Source organism: Nicotiana tabacum, chromosome 19 (genome assembly GCF_000715075.1).
Source record: "Nicotiana tabacum cultivar K326 chromosome 19, ASM71507v2, whole genome shotgun sequence".
Lineage (NCBI taxonomy): Eukaryota > Viridiplantae > Streptophyta > Magnoliopsida > Solanales > Solanaceae > Nicotiana > Nicotiana tabacum.
The window spans coordinates 121,884,738-121,910,984 of record NC_134098.1 but is presented as its reverse complement, the minus strand read 5'-3'; the positions used below and the strand labels follow the sequence as shown (position 1 = coordinate 121,910,984).

The 26,247-nt window shown below is 35.3% G+C and overlaps 4 protein-coding genes and 1 non-coding gene across 7 annotated transcripts; all 5 read right to left on the bottom strand.

Annotated features, from left to right (window-relative positions):
• Positions 1–531: 531 nt before the first annotated feature.
• Positions 532–3,008, bottom strand: LOC107782225 (translationally-controlled tumor protein homolog). The gene is made up of 5 exons (XM_016603091.2): positions 2,853–3,008; positions 1,469–1,542; positions 1,220–1,348; positions 978–1,135; positions 532–845 (listed from the first exon to the last, which is right to left on the bottom strand). Exons 1-5 carry the CDS (start codon positions 2,878–2,880, stop codon positions 728–730), a joined length of 507 nt encoding a protein of 168 aa, XP_016458577.1. The 5' UTR covers positions 2,881–3,008; the 3' UTR covers positions 532–727.
• Positions 3,009–4,653: 1,645 nt separating this feature from the next.
• Positions 4,654–10,205, bottom strand: LOC107782228 (26S protease regulatory subunit 6A homolog). The gene is given in 9 exon segments (NM_001325335.1): positions 4,654–4,731; positions 5,282–5,422; positions 5,544–5,663; positions 5,880–5,967; positions 6,112–6,230; positions 7,879–8,262; positions 8,474–8,581; positions 9,873–9,989; positions 10,089–10,205. Coding segments are annotated over 9 exon segments (1,272 nt in total).
• A 2,660-nt stretch (positions 10,206–12,865) lies between these two features.
• LOC107782229 (uncharacterized) lies at positions 12,866–17,118 on the bottom strand. Of its 2 annotated transcripts, none has more exons than XM_016603093.2 (13): positions 16,869–17,118; positions 15,835–15,972; positions 15,675–15,756; positions 15,161–15,237; positions 14,963–15,078; positions 14,761–14,878; positions 14,563–14,679; positions 14,348–14,439; positions 14,124–14,190; positions 13,959–14,040; positions 13,769–13,860; positions 13,301–13,444; positions 12,866–13,207 (listed from the first exon to the last, which is right to left on the bottom strand). In XM_016603093.2, the coding sequence occupies exons 1-13, from the start codon at positions 17,016–17,018 to the stop codon at positions 13,061–13,063; spliced, it is 1,422 nt and encodes a 473-aa protein (XP_016458579.1). In that variant the 5' UTR covers positions 17,019–17,118; the 3' UTR covers positions 12,866–13,060. The 2 variants fall into 2 exon arrangements, with proteins under 2 accessions (XP_016458579.1, XP_016458580.1); XM_016603094.2 differs by having other exon boundaries at positions 15,675–15,746; positions 16,869–17,096.
• Positions 17,119–17,616: 498 nt separating this feature from the next.
• Positions 17,617–23,386, bottom strand: LOC107769372 (putative U6 snRNA-associated Sm-like protein LSm4). 2 transcript variants are annotated; one of them, XM_075238520.1, is made up of 8 exons: positions 23,178–23,386; positions 22,934–22,970; positions 22,787–22,828; positions 22,190–22,288; positions 22,024–22,101; positions 19,454–19,493; positions 18,291–18,446; positions 17,617–18,004 (listed from the first exon to the last, which is right to left on the bottom strand). In XM_075238520.1, the coding sequence occupies exons 2-8, from the start codon at positions 22,934–22,936 to the stop codon at positions 17,982–17,984; spliced, it is 441 nt and encodes a 146-aa protein (XP_075094621.1). In that variant the 5' UTR covers positions 22,937–22,970; positions 23,178–23,386; the 3' UTR covers positions 17,617–17,981. The 2 variants fall into 2 exon arrangements, with proteins under 2 accessions (XP_075094621.1, XP_075094620.1); XM_075238519.1 differs by having other exon boundaries at positions 18,291–18,463; positions 23,178–23,384.
• LOC142174032 (small nucleolar RNA snoR127) lies at positions 21,139–21,264 on the bottom strand. Its single transcript, XR_012703392.1, has one exon. It is a non-coding gene; the product is annotated as a small nucleolar RNA snoR127 (small nucleolar RNA).
• Positions 23,387–26,247: the final 2,861 nt, after the last annotated feature.

Here is a 26,247-nt window from a genome sequence, read left to right as displayed (position 1 = left end):
GCCGGTCTAACCATCGCTTTATAGAACTTACCTTTGAGTATCGGTGGTAGTCTCTTTGTCACATAGGACTCCAGATGCTAACCTCCACTTCATCCATCCCACCCCAATACGGTGTGTGACATACTCATCAATCTCCCCTCCCCCGGATAACCGACCCGAGGTACTTGAAACTGCCTCTACTTGGGATGACCTGTGATTCAAGCTTCACATCCACGCCCACTTCCCTCGGCTCAGCGCCGAACTTACACTCCAGGTATTCCGTTTCGCCCTGCTCAGCTTGAAACCCTTAGACACAAGAGCATGTCTCCAGACCTACAACCTCTCGTCAAAGAGAATTCTTTTTCCCTCTGTTCATTAATAGGCTTGAAACCTTTGGACTCAAGAGCATGTCTCCAAACCTACATCCTCTCGTCAAAGAGAATTCTTTTTCCCTCTGTTAATTAATAGGATAGCTAGACTAAAGTAAAATATCTCCCAACAATGAGACGGATTGAATAGGCAAAACTGCTAAAAGAGGATTTAATAAGAGACTTTCAACTCAACCAGGATCATTAGCTGTCCCACATAATGAGATTATAACATTAAGAAACAGTTCAGAAAGTACTGGTTTAAACAAGTACCCAAGCTCATAAGACACTACCATAAATTAGCAAAAAAGGATAAAACTTAAAAACTACATGGAACATCTCAAATTTGAAACTTATTGCTCAAAATCTGCACCAGACATCTAGCACTTGACCTCCTTCAAGCCAGGTGCAAGGTACAAAAAGGTAGGATCAGTTGCACCATCCTTGTAGTATGCAAACACCAGGGCACCATCGTCATGCATGCTCTCACCAACAAAGCTGCCAGCACAAACATTTAGTATAAGGTTCAATTCAAACGCGCAAAGTATGTTTAAGGAAAAAGAGGATTTGACTTCCGTCAAAATTAGCTTCAACAATGTTATGAAGTGATAAAGAGTGAAAATAACATACAACTGAAGGTCCTTGAGCTTTGACATGACGAACTTAGTTGCTGATTCAATGTTCTTTTTAAATGCTTCTTGGGCTTCTCCTTCTAGCTTGGGAGTCAGGTTCTTGATGTATCTCTTCATGAATGTAACAAATTGTTTCTTGTCAAAAGAAGGTTGCTCCTGCAAATAGAAAATAACGTCTTATTCACATAAAATAAGAGGTATATTAACGATGACTGAAGTTCCATAAAAGAGCATACAAACCTGAAGTCTGAAAGTGTCAACAATATCGACAACCTTGACAGCTTGATCATCCACACCTTCATCTTCATCTGCACCCTCGGCAGAAGGATTCGCCCCAATGTCTACATCAAGAGCACCTTGAACAACCCACTGTAATGTGACCAGCACACCACATTATTCCTTTTTCCTTATATTAGATATTAGTACCCAAAAAAATATGGCTTCTAACAGATGGAAAGCTTTGGGGCACTTATTAACGAAATACATTACCTTCCCTTGAACCTCCCAAAGACATCCATTCTCGAGTTCTTTGTAGGGAAATGAATCTGAGAGGAGCTCATCACCTGCAATAATTTTAATGTGTTAAGTTTGAATAACAACAACATATCATCATGAGGGGGAAAACAACGAAAATAAGAAATTTCTACAGGCAAAACATACTTGCAATCGGCACCATAAAATATAAGGATATTTTTTAATACTTCAACAAATAGGTAAGAGATAGTGATCAGTCCAGAGCTAAGTAGCTACTTTTTTTCCTTTTGATTTTAATCTATAAGTCCAGCTAAAAAGCTCATTCCCTCATCACACTGCTTTATTTTGTGACCAATCCCCAAAATACTCCGAATACAGTTTAGGAACCAACCTCAATTGTAGCTTATCTAGACTCTATTATAGATAAGAAACCTCATTGAGTGCACAAAAGCAAAGTAGAATCTAAACAGTTAGTCTAAAGCCACTGTTATAACACTCTAAATAGTGAACTTGAGCATATGAAGCAACTTAGAGCAACTCAGAGGTGCATATAACAACAAAAGCTTGATGGAATAACTAACCAGAAGAAACGTGGAAGAATCGAGATTAAACATTAAAAGAGCCTTTGTAGCCTCTTCTTATTTACACCATGCACCATATACACTTTAAGATGCTTAATTGATCTTGAAATCAGTAGAATCCACAAAGCAAATCCAGATCTACTGAAATCAAAACCTGGTCTTTGTTGCATAAACATGTCCTTTTATGTTTGTTGCATAACATTACAACTAGGATTTCCAAAATTAAACGTGTGAATGTGTCACAAGTCTAGCCAAACTAAAAACTAGAAAGATCAAGACTTTAGGATCCAAATCGCTCCTATATTCCTCCAAAATTCAAGAGCAGATCATAAACGTATAGATAAAAAAACTTCAACGATCAAATCCTCCAAAATGATGTTGAAATATAAGATCAGATTAGATCTAGCAATTCAATTCCCAAACAAAAAAGGAAAAAAAAACTATGCGTTAACAGATTAGGCAAATCACACAGACAGTAAGAGCAGTCAAATCAACCAGATCTTTTTGAAACGTATGGTCCGAAACACGAGAAAAACTGAAATTCATACAATAAATCATGTCATAAAACAAAAGCCAGAAGATACAAGCGAATCATTCAACAAGAGTCACCACAGATTGCTAAAACAGCACTATTCTGGTTCCAATATTACAACTTTCTAGCAAGGAGTTAAACACAAAACATATCTGAGTGGCAGAAAGTTGGAACCAGGGATAAAAAAAGAAAAAAAAACATAGAACACGACTCGACCTTCAAAACAACAAAAGATTAGCAGAAAAAGAGAAATAGATATAAGCGAAAGAAGGGGGAAGAAGAGTACCAGAGATAAGATCCTGATAAACCAACATAGTGGAAGCGTATTCTTTTGCTTTCTCTCTCTAAAAAGTAGGAGGATGACAAGAAGAGATACGAAGAAAAAAACAGACCAGCGAAGGCTCGAGCGAGAGAGGGTTTGAGGTATATTTATAGCTGCAGAATTCCACGGGATCGCGGTATACGAGTGGAACACGGAAAAAGACCAAAATAAACCGTCTTGAATCCAGAAATTACCGTATTTGCCTTTACCCATTTTGGGTAGGGTTGTGACTAACTGCCGCCGCACCATGTCCCAAAAGGACTCTATTTAACTTCGACGCAATGCCAATTTTACACTATAGTCTTCAGTCTATAAAAAACAACAAAATAATGCTTACCGTTTGAATATTAAGATATTTTTTCCCACCAATGTTAATATGCTCAATGCCGTATAAATTTGTAATTACAATTAATATGTTTCTCTTATGTATATTTTTGAAAATGTCAAGAATTTATTTATCATTTGAAGACATCATTTTTTTTCTTGAAAAGATACCTTTTTATCTATGTTATAATGTATTTTTAGGAACAAAAACCATTAGATTCTTTCTTGAAAAAAGTATATTTTTTCTTTTATTTACAATAAGAACTTTTGGGTCTCCCGAAAACAGCCTATCTATTCCTTCGGGGCAGGGGTAAGGTCCCAGACCCCACTAATGAGATTCTACTGGGTTCTATCCCTCCGGGGCAGGAGTAAGGTCTCAGACCCCACTAGTGAGATTCTACTGGGTTATAATTGTTACAATAAGAACTTTTGAAAATTGAAATAAATTCGATTCTTTCTTGAAAATGTTACTTTCCTCTTTTATTTAGGTAGTCGTGATAATTGGAAACAATTTGATTCCTTCCTGAAAATATATTTTTCTCTATTATTTAGTTGAAAATTTTCGAATGTACTTTTTAAATATTTTTTATTTTGTTAGGAATTTTACAAATATTTATTTATTCGAACACATTTTAATTCCTTCTTGATAGCGTCAAGAAGGTCAGAATTAAAATGCATTCTGGTGAAATTTCTTTCTATCACATGTAGCACATGCACAAATGCTCAACAAATGCTGGTAATCTACAAGGTTGGAGCTGCAACAAAATCATCCCCAATCATAAGCCCGTAGAAGATCCTACAGCAGATTTTAAGGCGGCGGAAACAAGTTATCCCAGAATTAATTATTTTGAAAATTATTATCCCACCCTCCATAAGGATAAAAATAACACTACAATCCCGAAATAACTAATCTCGGATTAGTTATACCGCAATTTAATCTCAGTCAAGCATGAAATAAACTCATCTCAAATTAAATTCCGAAATTAATTATTCCTTATCCCTCGTACCAAACAAGCCCTAAGTATTTGGGTAGCTCTCGTCCAAAGCTAACGATAAATTCCAATTAACACATTAGCTAATATAGCTCAAAAGATTGCCAATATAGCTCTAGGCTACTGTGAGAGTCTGGGTCATTAAGTTATACAGTAGGAAAATATAAAAAGAACAAATTCAAGAAGAGATCCACACACTAGCAGACACCTTTCTGATATCAACAATCAACAATAAAGTCTAGCACAGAGGCTTATCTGCAAAGGTTCCATTCCTCCCCGCCAACCGCTCTCCAGAAAGAAAGAAAGAACAGTGAAAGCAAAGGGGCTGGGAGGGGGCAGTGAAGGGCATGGCAGTTGCAACATCAAGAGGGAAAGAGAAGAGGTAGGTGGTGTAGGGCATTTCAGCAGTGAAAAGCTAAAAGCAGCTCTCTGTGGCACCTCTGATCAGTTTAGGCATAGTAGTTTAAGCTGGCTTTCTTCTTGGCTTGAACTTGAATGATACCTTCATTGAAGTCTTCATGCGTAACCTGAAAGAGAGTGGACATAGAATTAGAGGGCTTGCAAACCCTAAAAACAATGGGGATTCTGTTTTGCCACAGTTGATTAGCCTACCCAAGACGAACTTCGACATGGACAAGGATAGAGAGAGCATCACATATCTTTTTTAATTATGAAATATAGATCATCATATGTATTAATCACCACTTAACTGCAAGAAGGGCAGACGTAACGGACCAGTTCAGTTCAATTAGTATTATTATGAATATAATCCAAATATCTATTAGACCATGGTAGAAGCCTAAACTTTATTTTTTTTATAACTGTTGGGAAGGAGAATATTTTTTTAAAAAGCAATAAGATTTCATGTCAATTCTTAAAACTTATTCATCTTTTAAATCATTTAAATTTCTCAAGCTTCTGGTATCATCAAAAACTTGAACTGCTCGAGCTTTTTAAGCCCCTTAACATGATAAGATGCACAACTTAAGTCAAACATCATAAAGATAATAGCCAGACCATCAGCCCAACTATGCACATATTTGGGGGGGCACACAATGTAGGAGAGAGAATGGAGACCTCGGTGGCATCGCGACGAAGTGCTAGCATGCCTGCCTCAACACATACAGCTTTCAATTGTGCCCCATTAAAATCATCAGTTGATCGAGCCAATTCTTCAAAATTAACATCTGGGTGAACATTCATCTTTCTGGAGTGGATCTGCAGTCGGCAAAGAACCAAAAGATGTTAAAAGCAAAATACTCAAGAACTCATTTCATAGTAGCTAACCAAGGCAAGGGAACGAGAAATGAACTGAGACATATTTGGCAGAGTATCCCACCTGCAAGATCCTAGCTCTGGCTTCCTCTGTTGGGTGGGGGAACTCAATTTTACGATCCAATCGACCAGATCGCATCAAAGCAGGATCCAAAATATCAGCTCTGTTTGTTGCAGCTATTACCTGAAGTGAAGAAAGAGACCGAAACAGTTTAATAAAAATGTATAGAAGCAGAAAACTGATGATCACTTCTTTTAGCTTTTGCAGTTATTCTCAGCTAAAATCTTGAAACCACTTACAAGGTAATTTTTTGGAAAGGAAAATCATGCTCAAGATCCGACCACAAAGTTGGTAAAAAAAAAAAGGTGTACATATAAATAGTTCTAAATTGACAAGAACCTTAATCCGATCATCACTGCTAAAACCATCAAGCTGATTAAGTAACTCCAACATGGTTCGCTGGACCTCTCGATCTCCACTAACTTCGCTGCAAAATAACAACATTACGTAGTTAGATTAAGTAACTCCAACATAGTTCCTTAGCTAATATTTTTACTGAGACGGGAGAGATATTATGGCATGCAAGGTTAAGTACATATTTGAGCAAAGCAAATCAAAGTATATAGTGTACCTATCAAAACGCTTTGTGCCTATAGCATCAATCTCATCAATGAAAATAATGCAAGGTGATTTCTCCTTTGCCAGCTCAAAAGCATCACGAACAAGCTTTGCCCCATCTCCAATGAACATCTAAAGGTAGTACAAGCATTGATCAGCAGCCCAATTGTGTAAAAAACTCTAAATTGCGTAAATTTTCGATGTAGTAGTTGACAGCAAACTTTAGAAAGCCAATCAATAATACAATAAATGCTAAATAATTACATGCATAAGTTCACAACATGAATTCAAATTTTGTCTTAAGCTAACGTGTCATCACTTACCAATCAAAAAACAAAAAAAGTGCTGACATGTTCAGTATTTACAACTAGAGATACCAAATCGTAAAGGTGAGAGGTAGATACACTCTGTTCCTGGTAAGATTACCAGCAAAAAGGGAGATGGTATACCCTTCCACCATGGACAATAGATATTAGTAGATGGTTACTTAGTATCCTGATTGTACACTAACCTTTTGTACCTAGGATCACTTATATATCTGCAATAATCGCATGTAAATCTAACCTCAAGTTTTTACGAAGTCATAAGCTTTTTTTTCCTTCAAAAAATCATGAGTTAGTTTAAATGAGAACGCATGCCATGACCAAACTTTTTAAGTATAATATCATTAATAAAAATGCTTTCTGGAAGTAGATCTTTTTATTTTGGGAAAATACCAGTTATGTCCATTTATAAGTAGCTTATTACAAAAATTGGCCAATTCACAAAATATTACTAATATTAGCCAATTAGCTATTTGTAGACAAAAACAAAAGGTCAAAATTTTGCTTTCTTTTGAGTGGGTGTTATTAGAATAGGTTGGGTACATCTTAAGGAGCTTGAATCTCAGTTTAGATGATTTGGTGGAGTTTTGAGTTGGTTTGAATTGAAAATCTGAAGTAGAAGATGAACATAAAAAAAAGGATATGTGTATCACACAGTGTATCACTTGTGTATCAGATATGTATCATATTTGTATCAAATGTGTATCACATGTATATCCATGTATACTTGCGTGTGAGATACATGCGTGATACGTGTTTGATACATGTGTCGCAGAAGAATTTTTTGAACTCGATTTTAACTACGAATTTTGATATCAATTCAATCCAAATCACCTCCAATCTTCCTCAAATTTTGTATATTGACTCATCTATATGTTTTCAATTAATTTCAACCATACCCATTAAAAAAGATCCTTTTTTGCTTAGATTTTTGGAATCTTGTATATATATTTTTTTGTATTTCATCACCTTATTTGCACTTCATCCATGAAATTTCCTTTCTGTCTTGCATCTAATGTTGCTAATCACACTTAAAAATATGGAAGGAGATCTTTGTGTGTGATATTGGATAGAAGAACCTTATTTCTTTAGGTTTTCAATTTTTATATGTGCTTGGCTAGTTTTGGTAAGTCTATAATTAATGGCTAGAGGTTGGTAAGTTGGAACTTTTTTGGGACATTTCTATAAGATTCCCTTTTATTTTTAATGAGGAGCTTTGTAGAAGTAGATCTAATCCACACGTTTCAGACAAAATCAAATTGAGGGCCATCTAGCATCTGAATAGGTGTAATTTCAAAGAGACTAGTGTGCTTTACAGCAATTCTTAGTCAAAATTTCCAGGACCAATGAAAAAAAGGAAAAACTAGGTTCCCGCCTATCCAGCACAAGAGAGTTAAACTTCGAATAAATCTAATGCAATTAAACACAGTAGGCTTAAAAGGCCGAAAATGATCTACCTGCACAAGTTGGGGTCCAGCTAGCTTAAGAAAAGTAGCATTTGTTTGTGCAGCACATGCTCGGGCCATGAGTGTTTTCCCAGTTCCAGGAGGCCCATACAGAAGGACCCCCTTTGGAGGACGAACACCTAATTTTTGGAACCGTTCTTTATGTGTCATAGGCAAAACAATTGCCTCGACAAGCTCTTGAATCTGTTTTTCCAAGCCTCCAATATCATTATAGTCTTCAGTTGGCTTTTCATCAACTTCCATTGCCTTAACCCGAGAGTCATATTCAGATGGCAAAGTATCCAATATCAAATAACTGTCTTTGTTTACTCCAACCAGATCACCAGGTTTCAAATTGTCAGGATCAACAAGGCCAACGACAGGCAAGAAAATTGTCTGTAATTGGCAATAGAGAACAATTCAATTACTAAAAGATGTTAGCATCTAAAGAGAATATAATATAAAGAAGCTGTCGAAGAAGGATAAAGTAGAACAGCAGGGAAGTTGGGTTCCATCCAGGAGAAGTAGAAAAAGAGAGTTTGGATAGTAATATTGACAATATATACCTAGAAAGCAAATGACATAATCCTATGATTTGACACCTCACCTGACGCGTGGATGTTTTCAGTACAACACACTTTCCCTTCCTTTGTGAATCGAGATCAATATTTGCACCATCCTCCTCGGCTTCTTCCTCTGGATTCATCTCCAAAATCTGTAAGATACCATAATTAAATGTGTTTCAAAGCTAAACTTCTCTACTACTCCTTCCATGAACACATATTCTTAATACCCAAAAAAAGGAAAAAGAAAAAGAATCAAAATTTGCAATCTCACAGTTCAACGTGATAAAACCTGAGATTACTGGAAAACAGATTCAAACATTCAAGAAAAAGGAAGCACAGCAGTCACTCTCCTCTGTCCTGCCCAATTTATGTTCCTCTAAACCATCTTCCTATTTCCCTATCTATCTGATCCCGAAAATGCAATTTTCGTACTTAAATTGACACTAAATTAATTTTCTTTTTTCAACTCTCCAATCAATTGAACAACATTGCAAAGACAATCAAATACAAATATACAATATATGCATACATAGCATGCTAGTATCGTAATTGGGTGAACTTTAGTCGATAATATTATAGTAACGGTACAGTGTTAGTTTTCGTGACAATAAATTAGTCCAAGCAAAAGAAACACATCAAGTCAGAATCCATAGCACATCCTACAAGTTGTGAAGCCTCTTAGTTGAAAAGGTAATGTAGCCAATCGCCATATCCGGTGCAAAACTCTCTTCCTTTTTCTTTTTTCCTATATGTAATATAACTTGCTAAAGATAAGTTGTGAAGCCTCTTAGTTGAAACGGTAATGTAGCCAATTACCATATCCGGTGCAAAACTCTCTTTTTTTTTCTTTTTCCTATATGTAAATATAACTTGCTAAAGATAAGTTGTGAAGCCTCTTAGTTGAAAAGGTAATGTAGCCAATCGCCATATCCGGTGCAAAACTCTCTTCCTTTTTCTTTTTTCCTATATGTAAATATAACTTGCTAAAGATAAGCGTCAAAGCAAGATAAGTTGTGAAGCCTCTTAGTTGAAAAGGTAATGTATCCAATCGCCATATCCGGTGCAAAACTCTCTTCCTTTTTCTTTTTTCCTATATGTAAATATAACTTGCTAAAGATAAGCGTCAAAGCAAGATAAGTTGTGAAGCCTCTTAGTTGAAAAGGTAATGTAGCCAATCGCCATATCCGGTGCAAAACTCTCTTCCTTTTTCTTTTTTCCTATATGTAAATATAACTTGCTAAAGATAAGCGTCAAAGCAAGATATTGAGAAAAACATAATGACTGACCTCAACCAGGGGCAAAGCTATGTTGGCCCAAACCGAAAAATTATACTACGTATAAGGTAAAATATTACTTGTTATTGATTAAAAAACCCTTGCATAGCCCACCTTCAAAGGTGGTTCAAAATTTGAAATTGAATTTCCTGGCTTCGCCACTGACCTCAACAATGTTGCCGACCAAGTAAGGAAGTTGTTTATTGAGCTTAATTTTCTCTTGATTCTCTTTTATCTTCTCCTTGAACGAATCCACCTCTAGATTCGTCCTCTGTAGCTCTTCCTATAAATTCACCATTCAAGTCAAATAGTCAAAAATCGAAACCGGAAAAACAAAAGAATTCAACAAACAGAAAATAAACTCCGATAGATCGGTAGGTACCCTAATGATTCGAATTTCATTGTCGAGAAGGCGAGAAGCCCTAATAATATCATCAGTGGACATAGCATGGAGCTGGTCATCTTCGAAGTTGCTATCCTCTGCCATCGCCGTTGCCATCGTATCTTCTATAGAAATAGAGCTTGTGTTTGTATGAGAATCCGGGGAGAAAACGGAATTAGAGAGTCGATCTGGGTAGCTTGTGCAATCGGAAAGCTTTATATTCTCCTTTTCATTGTCAGTCTTCTTCTCCAAGAAAAATTAGGGCCTAACGGGCCGTCTCGACACAGTTCGAGTTGGTCTATCATTGGCCCAACCCATGAGTAGAGGCCCGTTTAAAGCAAACGCCAACTGAAAATTGATCATTTCTTTATTTTTTCAATTTTTCTTCTTGCAGTTTATAATTATACTTCATCCATTTCTTTTTACGGCAAATGGCCAAATATACCCATTTACTTTCGAAAATGATCTAAAAATACCTCTCGTTATACTATTTGGTTATCTATACCTCTGCAGTCATACTTTGGGTTCAAATATACCCCTCATTTAAACGGAGGGACACGTGTCATCGTCCTGTTGGTCAATTCTAACTCACCTAATTAATTAAAAAGACCCATTATCCATACCCGAAAAATAAATTTTTTTTTGTAAAAACTGGAAAAAAACTAAAAAAATTTTTTTATTAAAAACTGAAAAAAACAAAAATATTTTTTTTCCAGTTTTTACAAAAAACTGCTTTAAAAAAACTGTGACTATACTTAACTAGCGTATCAAAAGTTTTTATTTTTTTTAAACTCTTACTCTACAATGATCAGCGATAGTCATATAAAAAGAACGGTAAAGGGCCAAATATACTTTTCTACTTTCGAAAATGATCTAAAAATACCCCTCGTTATACTATTGGGTTATCTATACCCCTGCAGTCATACTTTGGGTTCAAATATACTCCTCATTTAAACAGAGGGACACGTGTCATTGTCCTGTTGGACAATTCTAACTCTACTAATTAATTAAAAAGACCCATTATCCATACCCGAAAAATAATTTTTTTTTTGTAAAAACTGAAAAAAACTAAAAAAACATTTTTATTAAAAACTGAAAAAAATGAAAATATTTTTTTTCCAGTTTTTACAAAAAACTACTTTAAAAAAACTGAAAAATATTTTCTAAAACAATATTTTTGTAAAAATTGGAAAAAAAACTGAAAAGCAATTTTCTAAAGCAATTAAAAACTGAAAAAAAACTAAAATATTTTTAATTAAAAACTGAAAAAAAAATTGTTTTTTCAGTTTTTACAAAAACACTACTTTAGAATTTTGCTTTTTAGTGTTTTTTCAATTTTTACAAAAATATTGTTTTAGAAAATATTTTTTAGCTTTTTTTAAAGTAGTTTTTTTTTGTAAAAACTGGAAAAAAAATATTTTCTTTTTTTTTAGTTTTTAGTAAAAAAATAATTCAGTTTTTACAAAAAAATATTGCTTTAGAAAATTGATTTTCAGTTTTTCTTTCCAGTTTTTTTCAAAAAAATTGTTTTAGAAAATATTTTTCAGTTTTTTAAAAAAAATATTTTTGTTTTTTTTTTCAGTTTTTAGTAAAAATAATTTCAGTTTTTTCCAATTTTTACAAAAAAAAAATTGCATTAAGAAATTGTTTTTCGGGTATTATTAATGGGTTTTGAAAATTAATTAGAAGATATTTAGAATTGACCAACAAGACGATGACATGTGTCCCTCCGTTTAATGAGGGGTATATTTGAACCCAAAGTATGACTCCAGGGGTATAGATAACCCAATAGTATAACGAAGGGTATTTTTAGACCATTTTCGAAAGTAGAGGGGTATATTTGGCCCTTTACCGTTCTTTTTATATGACTATCGTTGATCATAGTAGAGTAAGAGTTTAAAAAAAATAAAAACTTTTGATACGCTAGTTAAGTATAGTCACATTTTTCTATAACAGATTTGTCTATTTCAAATATTTAATATAAAAAATTAATTCTATATAAAACTTGACCATTATAGTAAAGTATTGTTTTAAAGGAAGACTATTATAGAAAAATTTGATTGTTTGTTAGTTCAATAAGAACATGTCATTAAATGAAAAATATTAAGATTAAATAATTTTTGGCGTATGGTTATCTACATTTTGCACCGGCAACACATGATTCCTTTTTTATGTTGCTTCTGAATCAAAACTAAAAACGATTTAGTACTATATTAGTCTTATGGATCAACATTTAAACTATAATTTTTGTTTTTGCACGGAGCCTCCTAAGGACTAGGGGGTCGATAGGTTTGAAAATAAGTTATCCCATGATTAATTATTTTGGGATTGTTATTCCACCCTTTTAGGAATAAAAATAACACTACAATCTCGGTATAACTAATCCGGAGAATTAGTTATACCGTAATTTTATCCCGACCAAACTGGGATAAACTCATCTCAAATTTAATCTCGGGATTACTTATCCCTCGTACCAAACGAGCCTAACGTATTAGTTTGTAATCTTCAAAGAAACTGCCGTTCCACATCTAGTTTACTAAGCTCATTAATTGATTAAACAAGTAAGATTAAGGGAATGATAATATTTACAGATAACTTCACATCATATCTAGTTAAAAGTTTGCAAGTGCAGTTAGACATTCAAAATAAGGAGGTTTTTCAATTTTAAGTGAAGCTTCTGTTTTTTTTTTTTTAGTACTAACATTTATCAGAAAGCTCAAGAAAGATGAAAGCAATCCCTATTCTGTCATTTTGTTAGATAATTCAACAAGAAAGTCCAAATAAACTTGAAGAATTGACATGAATTCCAATGGGAAAAAATGGTTTTTTACAAGCAATGTATTGAACTTCATTTGTACTGCAAGATATATTGAACTTCTTAGCCACTTGCTGTAGTAGGGAAATCAAACTGGTATCCTATATTTTATCTAAGATAAGCAAGCAGAACTCAGAAGATGCAGGTTTCATCAGAACTAAAGCTTCCAGTATATGCCTAATCGATGAAGTAGGCCAGCAACGATAGCCCAGAACAGAATCTCGGCAAAGATGACATAAAGAAGAGTTCCCACTCTTGTTGAATGCCATACTCCAATGAAAATGTGCTTCTTTATCCAATATATCTGCAATTGTTGAGAGTTCGGTTCAATCAGTTTACTTAAACAGCAATGACAGAAACAAAGGGAGAAGAGTAATGAAAGAGATGAATGAAATACCAGTGTATTATGAGGATCCTCATAATACCACCCGTTGATGAAGCCTGCAAATATTCCTCCGGCGGCCATTACATAAACAAGCATGGCATTCATGCCAATCCATTCCAGTGGCAGAAATACATACTTCAAGTTCAAAATATCAACCTGTATCGCAAAAGAAAAGAATTTTGAGAATCTTGCAACAGTAATCATGCATCAGATTGTTGTCATTCCAAGCTCTCTTGTTAAGAATTACAACAATTCTTCAAAAATCCAGCTACATTCTCATTATGAAAACCATTAGACTTGAAAACTTGGAATGACAACTTGAACCTTGAGAATTTTTGTTCCTAATAATGCATTTCAGAGGCAAGTGTGATTTAGCTGTAAAGGTCTATACATCCCAAATTCTAATGTCCCAAATCGATCAGTTCAATTTGTAGCACAGAATAATAATACAAGTGATCAGATTTTACAAGACTAGTGTACCAAAATGTAGAAAGCAGAGAACACTAATGCGGCTGCTCCTGAGGTTACACAGACATAGCTGAAGGTGTATAGTTGCTTATTTAAAGGAATAGCTGCATTCAACACCACCACCAAAGAAAAAATGAGGAAGATAAGAGAGAAGAGGTAAAATAGCCAGTCCTGAGTCCACTAGATATAATCCAAATTTTACCATCCGTGAAATGGAGAATAATTCCTAAAACCAAAAGAGCTACGCCCATGACAACCCAATGCAAAAGTCTGGATGTGTGATCCTGAAATTTCATCAACATCTGAATATCAGCAACTTTTCTGTAATTTGGGTGAGATGGTCATGTCTAGAAGATTTTGACTTAACCTTCATATGGATAAGGACATGTCCAAAATGAACTCCAACAACTGTAGAGAGAATAGCAGAAATCGAGCTGTAGTCATAGAAGAATTTACCAGACATGAAAACTTGAACATTAGTAAGCAGCACGAATGTATCCAGCATTACAAGTTTTTATTCATCAAAACTAGGAAAGAGTGGAGTTATTTCCAGTCTAACAGGCCTTGAAGAATTGTGTATATGCATCTCACCTCAGAATTCCTTCAGGTTCAAATGGTGCAAAACACCATAATGGAGCATCGTCCCTGAAAGTTCCCGCGTATGGGGAATTTTTAGTGCAAGCCTGCAGAATAAAGATCATCTAATATATTAATTACCAGGTGAACTTAATCGAGTGAAAAATAGATGATTGATAAAGAAGCATAAGAATTAAGCGAACAGATAAACTTTGTACAGAACTAATCACCTTGGATCTCTTCCAAGCAGGACGTGGATACAAGTGATTGATTCCAAATACTTGTCTGTCAATATAACCCACTGCATTGCAAGGAGGATCCAGATTTCCTCTCACGTTGCAAGTTACCTAACACAAAAATCGAATACCTTGACTTCTGATGACAGAAATATTAGAGTTGAATTTGGAACATGGACGAATGAAACTCACAGTTAAAATCTTCCCAAAATCAACACTGTCCCGGTTCTGGACAACAAAATGCCAGTCAGGAACATACGTTCCATATAATGTGGCCAGGTAAATTATTAAGACACATGCTCCAATAACCCTGAAATTGTGAAAGGAATGCTCAGTTCTAACTTTGTTATCCTTAATGCTATCACCACTTTAGCAACACCGAAAAAATACTCACCATTGCCAATAGTATATCTTGAATATGAAGAACCATCGAGTTGGTAGTTCCTTGGGTTGGGCTTGTCTAGTCGTTATTTCTATTATTGCCACAACCAAGTAAGCGAGAGCAATTCTCTAGAACGATAAAAAGCAGAAAAATTATCACCAACACAAGATATTAGCATTCAAATAAGGGGGTGGGATCAAATACTGTTACCTGGAGAATGCCACACCACCTTATCCTATTCATGTCGACACCATATTTTAGCTTGTCAAGATCATGGAAATAACCCCCTTCAAAATTTAAAAGATGAAGTTAGGATCGTAATGACTTTGGGAAGAAGAAAGATGAGATTCCCACTGCCTCTTTCCCTAGGACAGTTACCACATTGTTAAGACTTTCTATCTGTAGCCAAACACAATTCTGTTTCCTAAAGGGAAGCTAACAACTAAAAGTCATTACCGATCACTCGTTCTGAATGAATGGCTAAATTCCAAACATGGCATGGTCGGGGATAGATGGCCATTAGAAAGGATAAAGGATTTGTAAATTCATCTGAGCTAATACATTGTTGCAACTTGTTGCAATGGCAAAAGTTGGTAGAATCAGAAGCTTGCTAACACTTGGCCTAAATTTTATATGCTATATTGGATATCAATAGAATGCATATCTCCTTAATTTTGCAAATTGAAAAGGAAGAATAAAAGAAAAAGAAAGAAAGAGAAGTGACCTTGTAAAAGGAGGCCCCAGAATAGAAGTTTGAGAGTCCTTAGTATCACCTTTCTGATGGCCACTAGCTTTTCTGGTATTTTCTACACAATAAGCACCAATGAGTATGAGATACTACCTGAGTTTATATTCTTATAAATGGGCAAAAACGCGGAGAGAACCTTGAGAGCAAGTGCTATGGCCATTCCCACAATAAACAGAAAGAATGGCATCACAAAATCTGCAAGATTGCAACCGTTCCATGGTGCATGCCCAATCATAGGCCATTCTCCTCCAGCATCGTCAACCAACACCATCAGCTACAAATTCCACAAACCTCAGCAAGTTTTCAAGACAACAATGATAATATGTGATTTACTTCCATATGCACTGAGCAGATTACAATAATTTAGTCCAAGCAAATCATGAGACTAAGAAAATTAATGAAAAAAAGATAATTATTGAAATTCCTACACTCTAAAATTTTCCAGGTCACTATAGGGTACAGGATAAATAGGATACAGAATATCTTTATTTATTTTTTGAACCCTGCCGCGGACATAGTCTGCTATGTAAGTTGGGAGGAGGGGAGATTATTATTAAAACATGTTTACGGATCCTCTGGAAATTGCAAGAAACAAACTTCTGGTAAACACAATAAGCCAGTATATATTAGTTTTAAAATATGCTCGTAGTCACATCACTAACTACTAAGCACAAGATAGCTCAATACAGTCACACCAACAAAAAAATTTAACTTGTTAATATAAATCAGAGGTGTACATTTTTAATTATTCTACGGCCATTATCTGAAAACAAAATGAGATAAGCTTGGTTAAGCTGAGAGAGTCCAATTCAGTCTGTTATCCCAATAAAGTAAATTAAGATTTCTATCTGTCTACCCTCCAACAGAAATGCTAGTGTGTAGAGAGAAATATGAAGTTGACTGCCCTCTTTATGGTTACGCAGATAAAGCTTGCAATCCTTAGTCCCTTGGACTCGAGTTTTATGATCAACATTTCTTTTTATAAAAATATATAGATATATACTAAATTCGTAGCCATTGTTACAAAAAGCCATGAGTGCAGGAGTCTTCTACACCACTAACTTAAATCCTAACAATACCATTTGTTACCACAACTATTTTAGAAAAACTTGGCGGTTTCAAGAGTCCAGGCCAAGAACGCCATAAGAAGAAATAGATGGCCAAACTTACTGCAACAGTGAGGCCTCTGAAAATATCAAGGGAAGCCACTCGCTTTGTCTTTTGAGGCTTAACTTGTTGTTTCTCCATTTCTGGAGCTTCAACTATAACATGCTGCTGCTGGTGATGTTGTTCCATATCTACTTTGATATCAGCCATCATCAACTACACTAACGGCTTATGACAATTGACACAAGGGAAAAAGGAATAGTAACTCAGCACCTCAATAGAAATGAGGATAGGAATCTTTTGAAGACACAAAGATATTATAACTAGAATCCATTTGTTCTTTTTGTCTGTATCCGACAATCAGTTACGATTGCGTGACCGTCCTGGACTAGATTCAATTATAGGATAAGTTTTCTCGGACCCATTGTATTTATTGAAGTCTTTCGTGAAACCTCAAACAAAGATAACTAAAAAAAACTAACCCGTCGCACCCCACTACGCTTATCCAGAAAGATGCTCCATGGTAAATGAATAACCAAACAAAAATACAACTCGTCCAAATTTTGCATGCTTAAAAACTATATAAAGATAAGATAATCACAACTTTTTATATAATAAAAAAACATATTTTTGGAGAATTAACAGTAAAAAAAGTTTATCTACATAAAAAAAAAAACAGTAAAAAAAGTTTGCCTCCCAAATCATAATAATACCATTAAACTAGAGTAAAAGGGGGGGGGGGGGGGGGGGGAGATCGCAACAGTAAAAGAAAGATTCGAAATGTTAATCATGATTCATGACCTGCCAATGAACTCTGAATGGTTTCGTCTAGAGTTAACATTCCAATTATAAAGTGTGAAAAGCATCTTTAACTAGAACCTGAACACCTCGAATTCGAATACTAGGCTTAGTTCTCATTTAAGATTACACATACTGATGGCCAAATATTTTCAAGACACGAGCTCGCTTACATTTTTCTTCACTTAAAAGAGAAAAACACTGATCAATCTGAGAGTGAGCATTTCAAGCCTAAATACACTCCATCTCAAATTTAAAATAACTGGAAGCAGCCTTTCCTCCAAGAAGCACCTTCATAATTTGGCAGTATAAACAAAACTAGATACAATATGCCTTTAAAGTGACACATCTTGCTTCATTGTCTCTAACTGAAGATGATTAGCCACGTCCACGGCCTCCACCTGTAAAAGAAATCCGATCCAGAATCATCTGATTAGCAAATGGCTATAAATGGTGAGTTCTCAATTACTTCTGTCAGAAACTTCCTCTATGGAGGCTGTTTCAAGCATTGACATGGCAATCAGTCTCCTCATTCTGCTTAGGTGTATTGCTAGATATAAATGCATTGCATGAATAAAATATCTCACATGAAAATGCCAGGCCTCGAATTTGAAACTTAGGGATATCATAAACTTTTAAGAGAAGAAGCACAAAATTAGGTATACACTTGCATTGAGCACTTCATACCTTTTCCACCAGACTTGGCACCAGGTCCTCCTCTGCCCCGGCCTTTTGGACCTGCATCTTCCATTCCACGCCCAATGCCTTTTGCCAGTCTTCCAGCAGCACTTTCATCCCTACCTCTTCCTCTTCCTCGTCCTCCAACACCAGGTGGTTTTCTATCTGCAAAAGCATATGGACTAACTCAAAAGGAATCAACAAGATACTAATTATGGAATTAACCATCATAAAGCAAAAGTACGTTCATACATAGTAGAAGGTTCTCTAAAAAGAGGAAAATAAAAGATGCATGTTATTATCGAAACATATGCACTGTTTACTTAATATCTGTCAAACAACCCCAGTCTAACAAGACATTCTACGCAAAGTTAATATGACTTGCAAGTATAAGATGAACCAAACAGTAATCCCGCCAAACAGATAAATAATCACCAATATCTACATTCCATCAAAGATCATGTTAATGTGATCCAAAGTTCTATTTATCCACCAGTATGACAGGTCAATAATATGGCCTAAAAGATCAATACAGCTCACAAGTACAATTTTAATGAGAAACAGAGAAACTTAGATTGGACAAAAGGAACTTCTTAACCCTTCCTCACCACAGAGTAGCACGACACCAATCGACGCAAGTAAATGGAGGATCCATGTAACACAGCATGTGACCAAATGCCATGCCAAGATTACCATGTGGGAAGCTCTATATTATCAAGATGAGAAGGAGCCAAAAGCCTAATAATCTATATATTTTTTAAAGCCTCAACATCCCTTATTAACTATCTTCGTCTCTTTTGCAAGTAATGTTCTTACAACTTAAATAATCATGAGGTTAAATTAATAATCTTCCACACCCTTCTCAGCGTATTATCTCATATTTTTACCTTTTACCATTTTCTTGAAAAACATCTAAAATATTATTTCAATTTGATTCCCACCAAATTATACTTGAATTGGAAATTAAATATTCTTTTCAATAAACACATGCATTGGGTCTGCAACTTTTGGTTGGAGTAAACAATTAATATACCTAAAATTAAGCTGAATGTTCAGAAACTAGTCCTAGGTGAGCAGGAAAAAAATTGTATGATGAACAAACCCCATATTGTCCAACAGCTAAAATAGAAGTGGTTATAAAATTTCGGAAAATCACTAGTCCAAAGTAGTACCTGCACGGCTTTTTGTTTCTTCCTGAACTTTATCAATCACCTGGAAAAGAACGCAAATAGTATAGTTAACCAAAAAGCACGAAGAGGGATTATTAACTCGGTCAAACAAAGAGCCAAGGGCAGACCAAGCTTCCAGAATTTATAACTTACTGTGAACTCAGTCTCCAACCCGAGTGATAAGAATGAACTATTCCAACCATTAAACACATGTATATATGTCCATATATAGGCATACACATACACAAAAACAATATCTACAAAGCCTAACCTCTCCGAAAACTAAAGTTGAAATACTGTAGTTATTTCATGAATAAAAGTAAAGGCAAACTGCAATCTTTTCCATTTTTGTGAAAGTGAAGCTTCAATTCACAGCTGAAGGAATGCAGGAGGTTTTCGTTTTACATTTACTACAGCAAAATTACGATGTATGCCATGTTTGGTAAACATCAAATCTCATAAGCTACCTAATTATGGTTTTGACAGCACTTCGTATCTGTTAATCTGTTGTGAACATTATACATCAATAAGGAAAGTCTCACAAGCTAAGAACACATGATGCTACCAGGTACTGCCCTAAGTCTCAACAGCCAAATAATTATGTGTAAACAAGTGATCCAACATGAATTACATTACATACTCTTAACATCAGTTGAACTGAATTGCCCAAAGACTTGCCCTTTTGACAAGGAGAACCACTCAACTTAATGACTTTTTACAAGAAAATGCTAGCTGCTCATGAACACTCCTCTCCCCTACCTCTCCTTTTCAACCCCCCCCCCCCCCAACCTCGTGTGTCCAAACAAAGTAAGAGCTACAACAAACTAGGATAATGGCTGCTTTTGGACATCCTTTCCGACTCTCACTTGTCTAGCTAGTAAACAAAAAGAAAGCATCTAACAAAGGAAAAAAACAAACAAACACTAGGAAAAGAGGGTTCCTGATACTCCTAAAAGATCAACAAAAGGAGATGCAACTAAGCTCCAAAAATCAAGGCAATTCCTAAATCAATTATGAATATGTGTGTGGAAGGAGGACCACAGAGAGAAGCTAGTATCATGGCTTCAATTTACAATAGCACAAACTGCAGCCCTAAAAGCACACTGGGAAAGGTTTATAACAACTTCATCTCTCTTTTTACATGCTTTGGTTTCGATAAAGGATTAACCCGACAAATAGCTCCACGAGTACGGTTACACCAAGATTATCTAGTATCTCGACTCCACCTCCAAACAAACTAAGGGAACTGTACATACAAGGTTAACAGCTTTTGACAAACATCATCGTCCTTCCATTTCTCTTCCTAGCATAAAAGTGAAGGCCAAGACGAATGACAAAAAAGGATAGCAAATAAAAGAGGAGAAAAACTAACAAACAAAAGGAAAAGATGGTTTCTTGGTACTCCCATAAAAGATCAAGAAAAAAGGAAGTGCAACTAAGCTCCAGAATCTCAGGCTCTTCCTAAATCCACTATTCATGTGTGTGTAAAAGGAGGGTGCGCGTTGAGAGAGAGAGAGAGAGAGAGAGATACATCAAAAGGCTAGGATAACTTCACATATGTGCTTGTCATGGATTATGAAATATCAAAGCCGAAGAGTGCATAACCCGCTCTAAAAGAAGCAAGTAAAAGCAGAAAGCAGGCACTGCTGTTTTATTTAGCACAAAATTGCAAGGGGGTGGATTCACAAGCGGGTCAGCACTAAACAAACTCGCATTGTCATCTTCATAGAATTGCACTTCTACCTAAGGTGTCAGATTCAATGGCCCTTAGGGAGCACAACTATGTCTGATTTGGCTAAACTGCATCACCCCAGAGTATTCACACCTCCTCTAACAGAAATATAACTCACATGCAAGCAAGAACAATGTCAATAATGGTTCAACCTTATGATTTCCAACACTTATTATCTTTTTCTAATATAGGATATCTGATATAAAATAAGCCAGTAATAGTGGAAAATAAATAAGAACAAGGAATGATCTAAGTTCCAAATCTTATTTGAAAACCATTTGGTTACACATCTTATCCGAAAAAAACATTCAGGTTCCACATCTAAAACACTAATGTTCCATCCACAGCAATAATTTCATTTATAGAAGTCTATGTTATCAATGGTAAAGAGGCAACATGATTATGGGGACATTCATATTTAGCCTTAGTAACATCAGAGTTGTGCTAAAAGTTTCAGTCTTTAGTTCCCACCCGTTATTATTGCTTAGATTTCTTTAGAGTTGGCAAATCATTAGCTTAAATTATCAGTCAGTGAACTTTGGAAGACAAGTTTTATTGCTGATCCTTCCTTGAACTTTTTCTCCCCAGTTCTCTATGGCTTTCGTGCTCTCTTTCCTAATAAGCAGACAATGCAAGGCAAGCTTAGCTTCATAGTATAACGATTTTACAATCACCCAAGCAAAGCAACCATTTAATGATGCATATAACTACAAGATAGGCGCACAGGCCTTTGACCCCTTGGTTCAAGGTCCAAGAGTGCCATACACACTATTGGCAGTGAAAAACAAATAATACTACACAAAGGCATTATTAATCATAACAATGAAAAAAATAAACTAACCTCGTCAGGAACTCTAAGATACTTTATGGTATTGCCACGAATATAACATTCTGGCATTCTCCAAAATCTATCTCCATCCTGCAGTAAGTTTTAAGAAATCAGGTACCATTACACCACCAATACATGGGAAAACCTACAGTAACATTAAAAAGGAAAGACGACTTACCTTTGATGTACAGATAACTTCACGAAGATGGATGTTCATCCAAGTATCACAATTCACCAAATGCCCGTTATAAGTCTCTCCATTTTTTAGCTCCACCAACTGTATTAGGAAAAAAAGGGTTTCCAGATTGAGATAATTCAATGAATACAAGCAAGTAAATCAATAGCTAATAAACCCAGAGAGCGTTATGAGTTTCGACTACTTCATGTGGGATCCAGAGACTTGAGGCTTATTTTTAAGATATTATACCAATATGCAGAAACTGATAAATTATTCCGACACAAAATCTGTTGCCTTTGATAATGTTAGCTGAAAAGCGTCAGCTAACAAAAGGAAAAAATATTGGCTGATTGTTGTTGTTTTCTCGCTCTCTAATTTGGTGATCAACTACAATTACACATTTGAATTCATATAACCATTTTGTTCATTAAATTCAGGTTCACTCAAAATATGCAGAACTCGAGAACCTAATTGAGCTAACTGCATTACATCTCAAAAAAGACTAAAGACTGAAGTAATCAATAAAATTAGAAAGAAAAAGAAAAAGAAAAAAAAAAGGCATGAGTCTCCCCTACATGGGGGGGTTCAAAAGCTTACCATGGGATGCCCCTGTGCAGTCTTGAGCAAAGAGAGCGGAAGCTAATACAGAAAAAGGAAAAATAGAAATCAGAGCTTCATAACAGAACATGTTAGAACTCAAAACCCTAACCCTACACCTCAGCAAGCGATTAATGCTAAACCTACCATCTTTAGCTGCGTGAAAATCCGAACCCAAAATTGCCTGCAAAGATCGGATTAACAATCAAATAAACTGATCCCTTTTTTCGGCCGAGACAATGTACACAAAGAAAAAGCAGTAAAATCATTAAATTTCTCTCTTTTTTACCATCAAAACCTTGATACTACATGAATGTTTTCCAAAAATACGTGATGATAGAGAAAATGAATCCACTATAGAGATTTGAAAAGGATATTCAAAGCCTTTTACCTTGTTAATCTTTGTCTTTTTCTTCCACGAAAACGTAGGGTTCCTTCAAAGTGGCAGGGTATTACACTTGCAGTGTATTAAGTAGAGTAGAGCTTGTTGTAAATTGAAAATTGAAAATTTTCCATTATACGCCGTTGCGACTATGAAAGTATGACTTGGGTTACACGCTGGCTGTAAATTGATTGCAAGTATATCGTCACTTTCGCCATATTTTTAGTTTAAAATTCCCCTGAGGTTTCGACTTTCTATACTTCAATAATATGAGGTTTGTTATAAAATAAAGAAGGTTCATAGAGAGAAATTGATATATTATTCAAATTTATTTACCTAATAAACTAAAAAAAAATTTATTTATAAAAGAAAGTAAGTTATTATGTAAGGTGCTTGTAAGCTGCTATTCCAAGATATTGTATAAGTTGCTACTACAAGCTGATGTGTAAGCTGCTACAGATCAGATACAGATAATCTTCTACCTTCTACCGGGGGTAATGTTTATCCATAATGGAGTACCAAAATGATAAGCTTCTTCACGGGGCTTATTTCCAATAGAGTACTAAATAAATAAATATATTTACGGCACAGTCTCATATGGATAAACTTCTTCGGGAAGCTTATTTACAACGGAATACTAAATGAACATCTATAATATAATACTCCCTCCGTTTTAATTTATGTGAATCTAATTGATTGGACACGGAGTTTAAGAAAAGAGAGAAGACTTTTGAACTTGTGGTGTAAAATGATGCACATATATTTTGTGTGGCTATAAATCATTGTATAAAGGTAAATTGTTTCCAAATAAGGAAAGAGATCATTTTTTTTGGCACGGACTAAAAAGGAAATAGGTTCACATAAATTGAAACGGAGGGAATATATATTTATAACACTCCCCCTTGGATGTTCATTAAAAGATAATGTGCCTCATTAAAACCTTACTAGGAAAAACCTCGTGGGAAAAAAATTCTAGTGAAGGAAAAAGAGTACACATATTTAGTAATACGCATTGCTAGCTACCTCATTAAAAACCTTTCAAGGAAAACCCTGTGGGAAAAAATCTTAGTAAGGAAAAAAAGAGTACATCGCGTATTTTACCCCTTCGTAAAAATCTTGTTTCAAATATTTGAGTCTCCGCATTCCAATCTTGTATACCATTTTCTCAAAAGTTGAAGTTGGCAAAGATTTAATGAATAAATCTGACGGATTGTCACTTGAACGGATTTGTTGCACATCAATGTCACCATTTTTCTGAAGATCGTGTGTGTAGAATAATTTTGGTGAAATGTGCTTCGTTTTATCTCCTTTTATAAATACTCCCTTCAATTGGGCTATGCATGCAGTATTGTCTTCGTATAAAATTGTGGATCTTTTATCACATTCCAAACCACATTTTTCTTAAATAAAATGAATCACTGATCTCAACCATACGCATTCTCTACTTGCTTCATGAATAGCTATTATCTCAGCATGATTTGAAGAAGTAGCAACAATAGATTGCTCTGTGGAGCGCTATGATATGACAGTACCTCCACATGTAAACATGTATCCGGTTTGATATCGAGTTTTATGGGGATCAGATAAATAACATGCATCTGCATAACCAATAAGATTTGCACTACCTTTGTTAGCATAAAACAAACTCATATCAAGAGTTCCCTTTAAATATCGCAAAATATGCTTAATCATATTCCAATATCTCTTTGTAGGAGAAGAATTATATCTTGCTAGTAAATTAACAGAAAATGCTATGTCAGACCTTGTAGCATTAGCAAGATACATAAGTGCACCAATTGCAGTGAGATATGGTATTTCAGGACCAAAGAGTTCCTCTTACTCTTCTGGAGGTCGGAACGGGGCGTTATTCACTTCAAGTAATCGAACAACCATTAGTGTACTCAATGGTGCGCTTTGTCCATGTAAAAGCATTTTAAGATCCTTTCTGTATAGGCAGATTGATAGATAAAGATCCCATCTGCTAAATGTTCAATTTGCAGACCAAGACAAAGTTGTCTTTCCAAGATCTTTCATCTCAAACTCTTTCTTAAGATATTCAATTGCCTTTTGGAGCTCTTCTGGAGTTCCAACAAGATTTATGTCATCAACATAAATAGGAAGTATAAAAAATTCGGATGCCATTTTCTTTATAAAAATACATGGATAAATAATATCATTTATGTAACCCTCTTTCAGCAAATATTCACTGAGGTAATTATACCACATGCGCCCAGATTTTTTTAAACCGTACAAAGATTTTTGTAATCTGATTGAGTATATTTTCCAAGATTTTGAATATGCTTCGGGCATTTTAAATCCTTCAAGCATTTTCATGTAAATTTTATTATCAAGTGACCCGTACAGATAAGTTGTAACCACATCCATTAGATGTATTTCAATCCTTTCACGTAAGGCTAAACTGATGAGATATCGAAATGTTACGGCATCCATAACGGGTGAATATGTTTCTTCATAACCGACTCAAGGTCGTTATGAGAATCTTTGTGCGACAAGGCGAGCCTTGTATTTTTCAACTTCATTTTTGTCATTTCTTTTTCGCACAAAAACCCATTTATGACCAACTGATTTTATACCAGTAGGTGTTTGGACTACTGGTCCAAAGACCTCTCTTTTGGCCAGTGCGTTCAATTCTGATTGAATTGCCCCTTGCCATTTTGGCCAATTAGATCTTTGTCAATATTCTTCGACAGATTGAGGTTCAAATTCCTCACTATCTTCCATAATGTTAAGTGCAACATTATACGCAAATATATTATCCACCACTATTTCAGATCGATTTAAATTAATTCCATCACCAGTAGAACTTATTAAAAGTTCCTCGCTCACTTGAGTCTTGGGTTCATTGATTTCTTCAGGAATCTCAGAACTAATTAGATCTTGGGTCTCTTCAGGAGATCTCTTCGTGGTATCGTTATCATTTGTCGATTTTCTTTTTCGAGGATTTCGACCATTAGAACCCAAAGGCCTACCACACTTCAGGCGTGCTTTAGGTTCACTAGCTCTCATGCTAGTAGATTGTCCTGCTGGGACATCAATTCCGTAGGATGTCGTGATGGCA

Excerpts from the sequence above, each read along its gene's own strand:
- LOC107782225 (XM_016603091.2), bottom strand. The coding sequence starts at position 2,880 with ATGTTGGTTTATCAGGATCTTATCTCTG. Across the intron at positions 1,136-1,219 it reads TTGACACTTTCAGACTTCAG|GAGCAACCTTCTTTTGACAA; the intron begins GTTTGTATGCTC and ends TTCTATTTGCAG. Across the intron at positions 846-977 it reads AAGCTCAAGGACCTTCAGTT|CTTTGTTGGTGAGAGCATGC; the intron begins GTATGTTATTTT and ends TTGTGCTGGCAG.
- LOC107782229 (XM_016603093.2), bottom strand. The coding sequence starts at position 17,018 with ATGATGGCTGATATCAAAGTAGATATGGAACAACATCACCAGCAGCAG. Across the intron at positions 14,440-14,562 it reads CTGCTTGGAAGAGATCCAAG|GCTTGCACTAAAAATTCCCC; the intron begins GTGATTAGTTCT and ends TTTATTCTGCAG. Across the intron at positions 14,041-14,123 it reads ATGTCCTTATCCATATGAAG|GATCACACATCCAGACTTTT; the intron begins GTTAAGTCAAAA and ends ATGAAATTTCAG.
- LOC107769372 (XM_075238519.1), bottom strand. Across the intron at positions 18,464-19,453 it reads AGAAACAAAAAGCCGTGCAG|TCCATATGCTTTTGCAGATA; the intron begins GTACTACTTTGG and ends CTTTTGAGTTAG. Across the intron at positions 18,005-18,290 it reads TGCCAAGTCTGGTGGAAAAG|GTGGAGGCCGTGGACGTGGC; the intron begins GTATGAAGTGCT and ends TTTCTTTTACAG.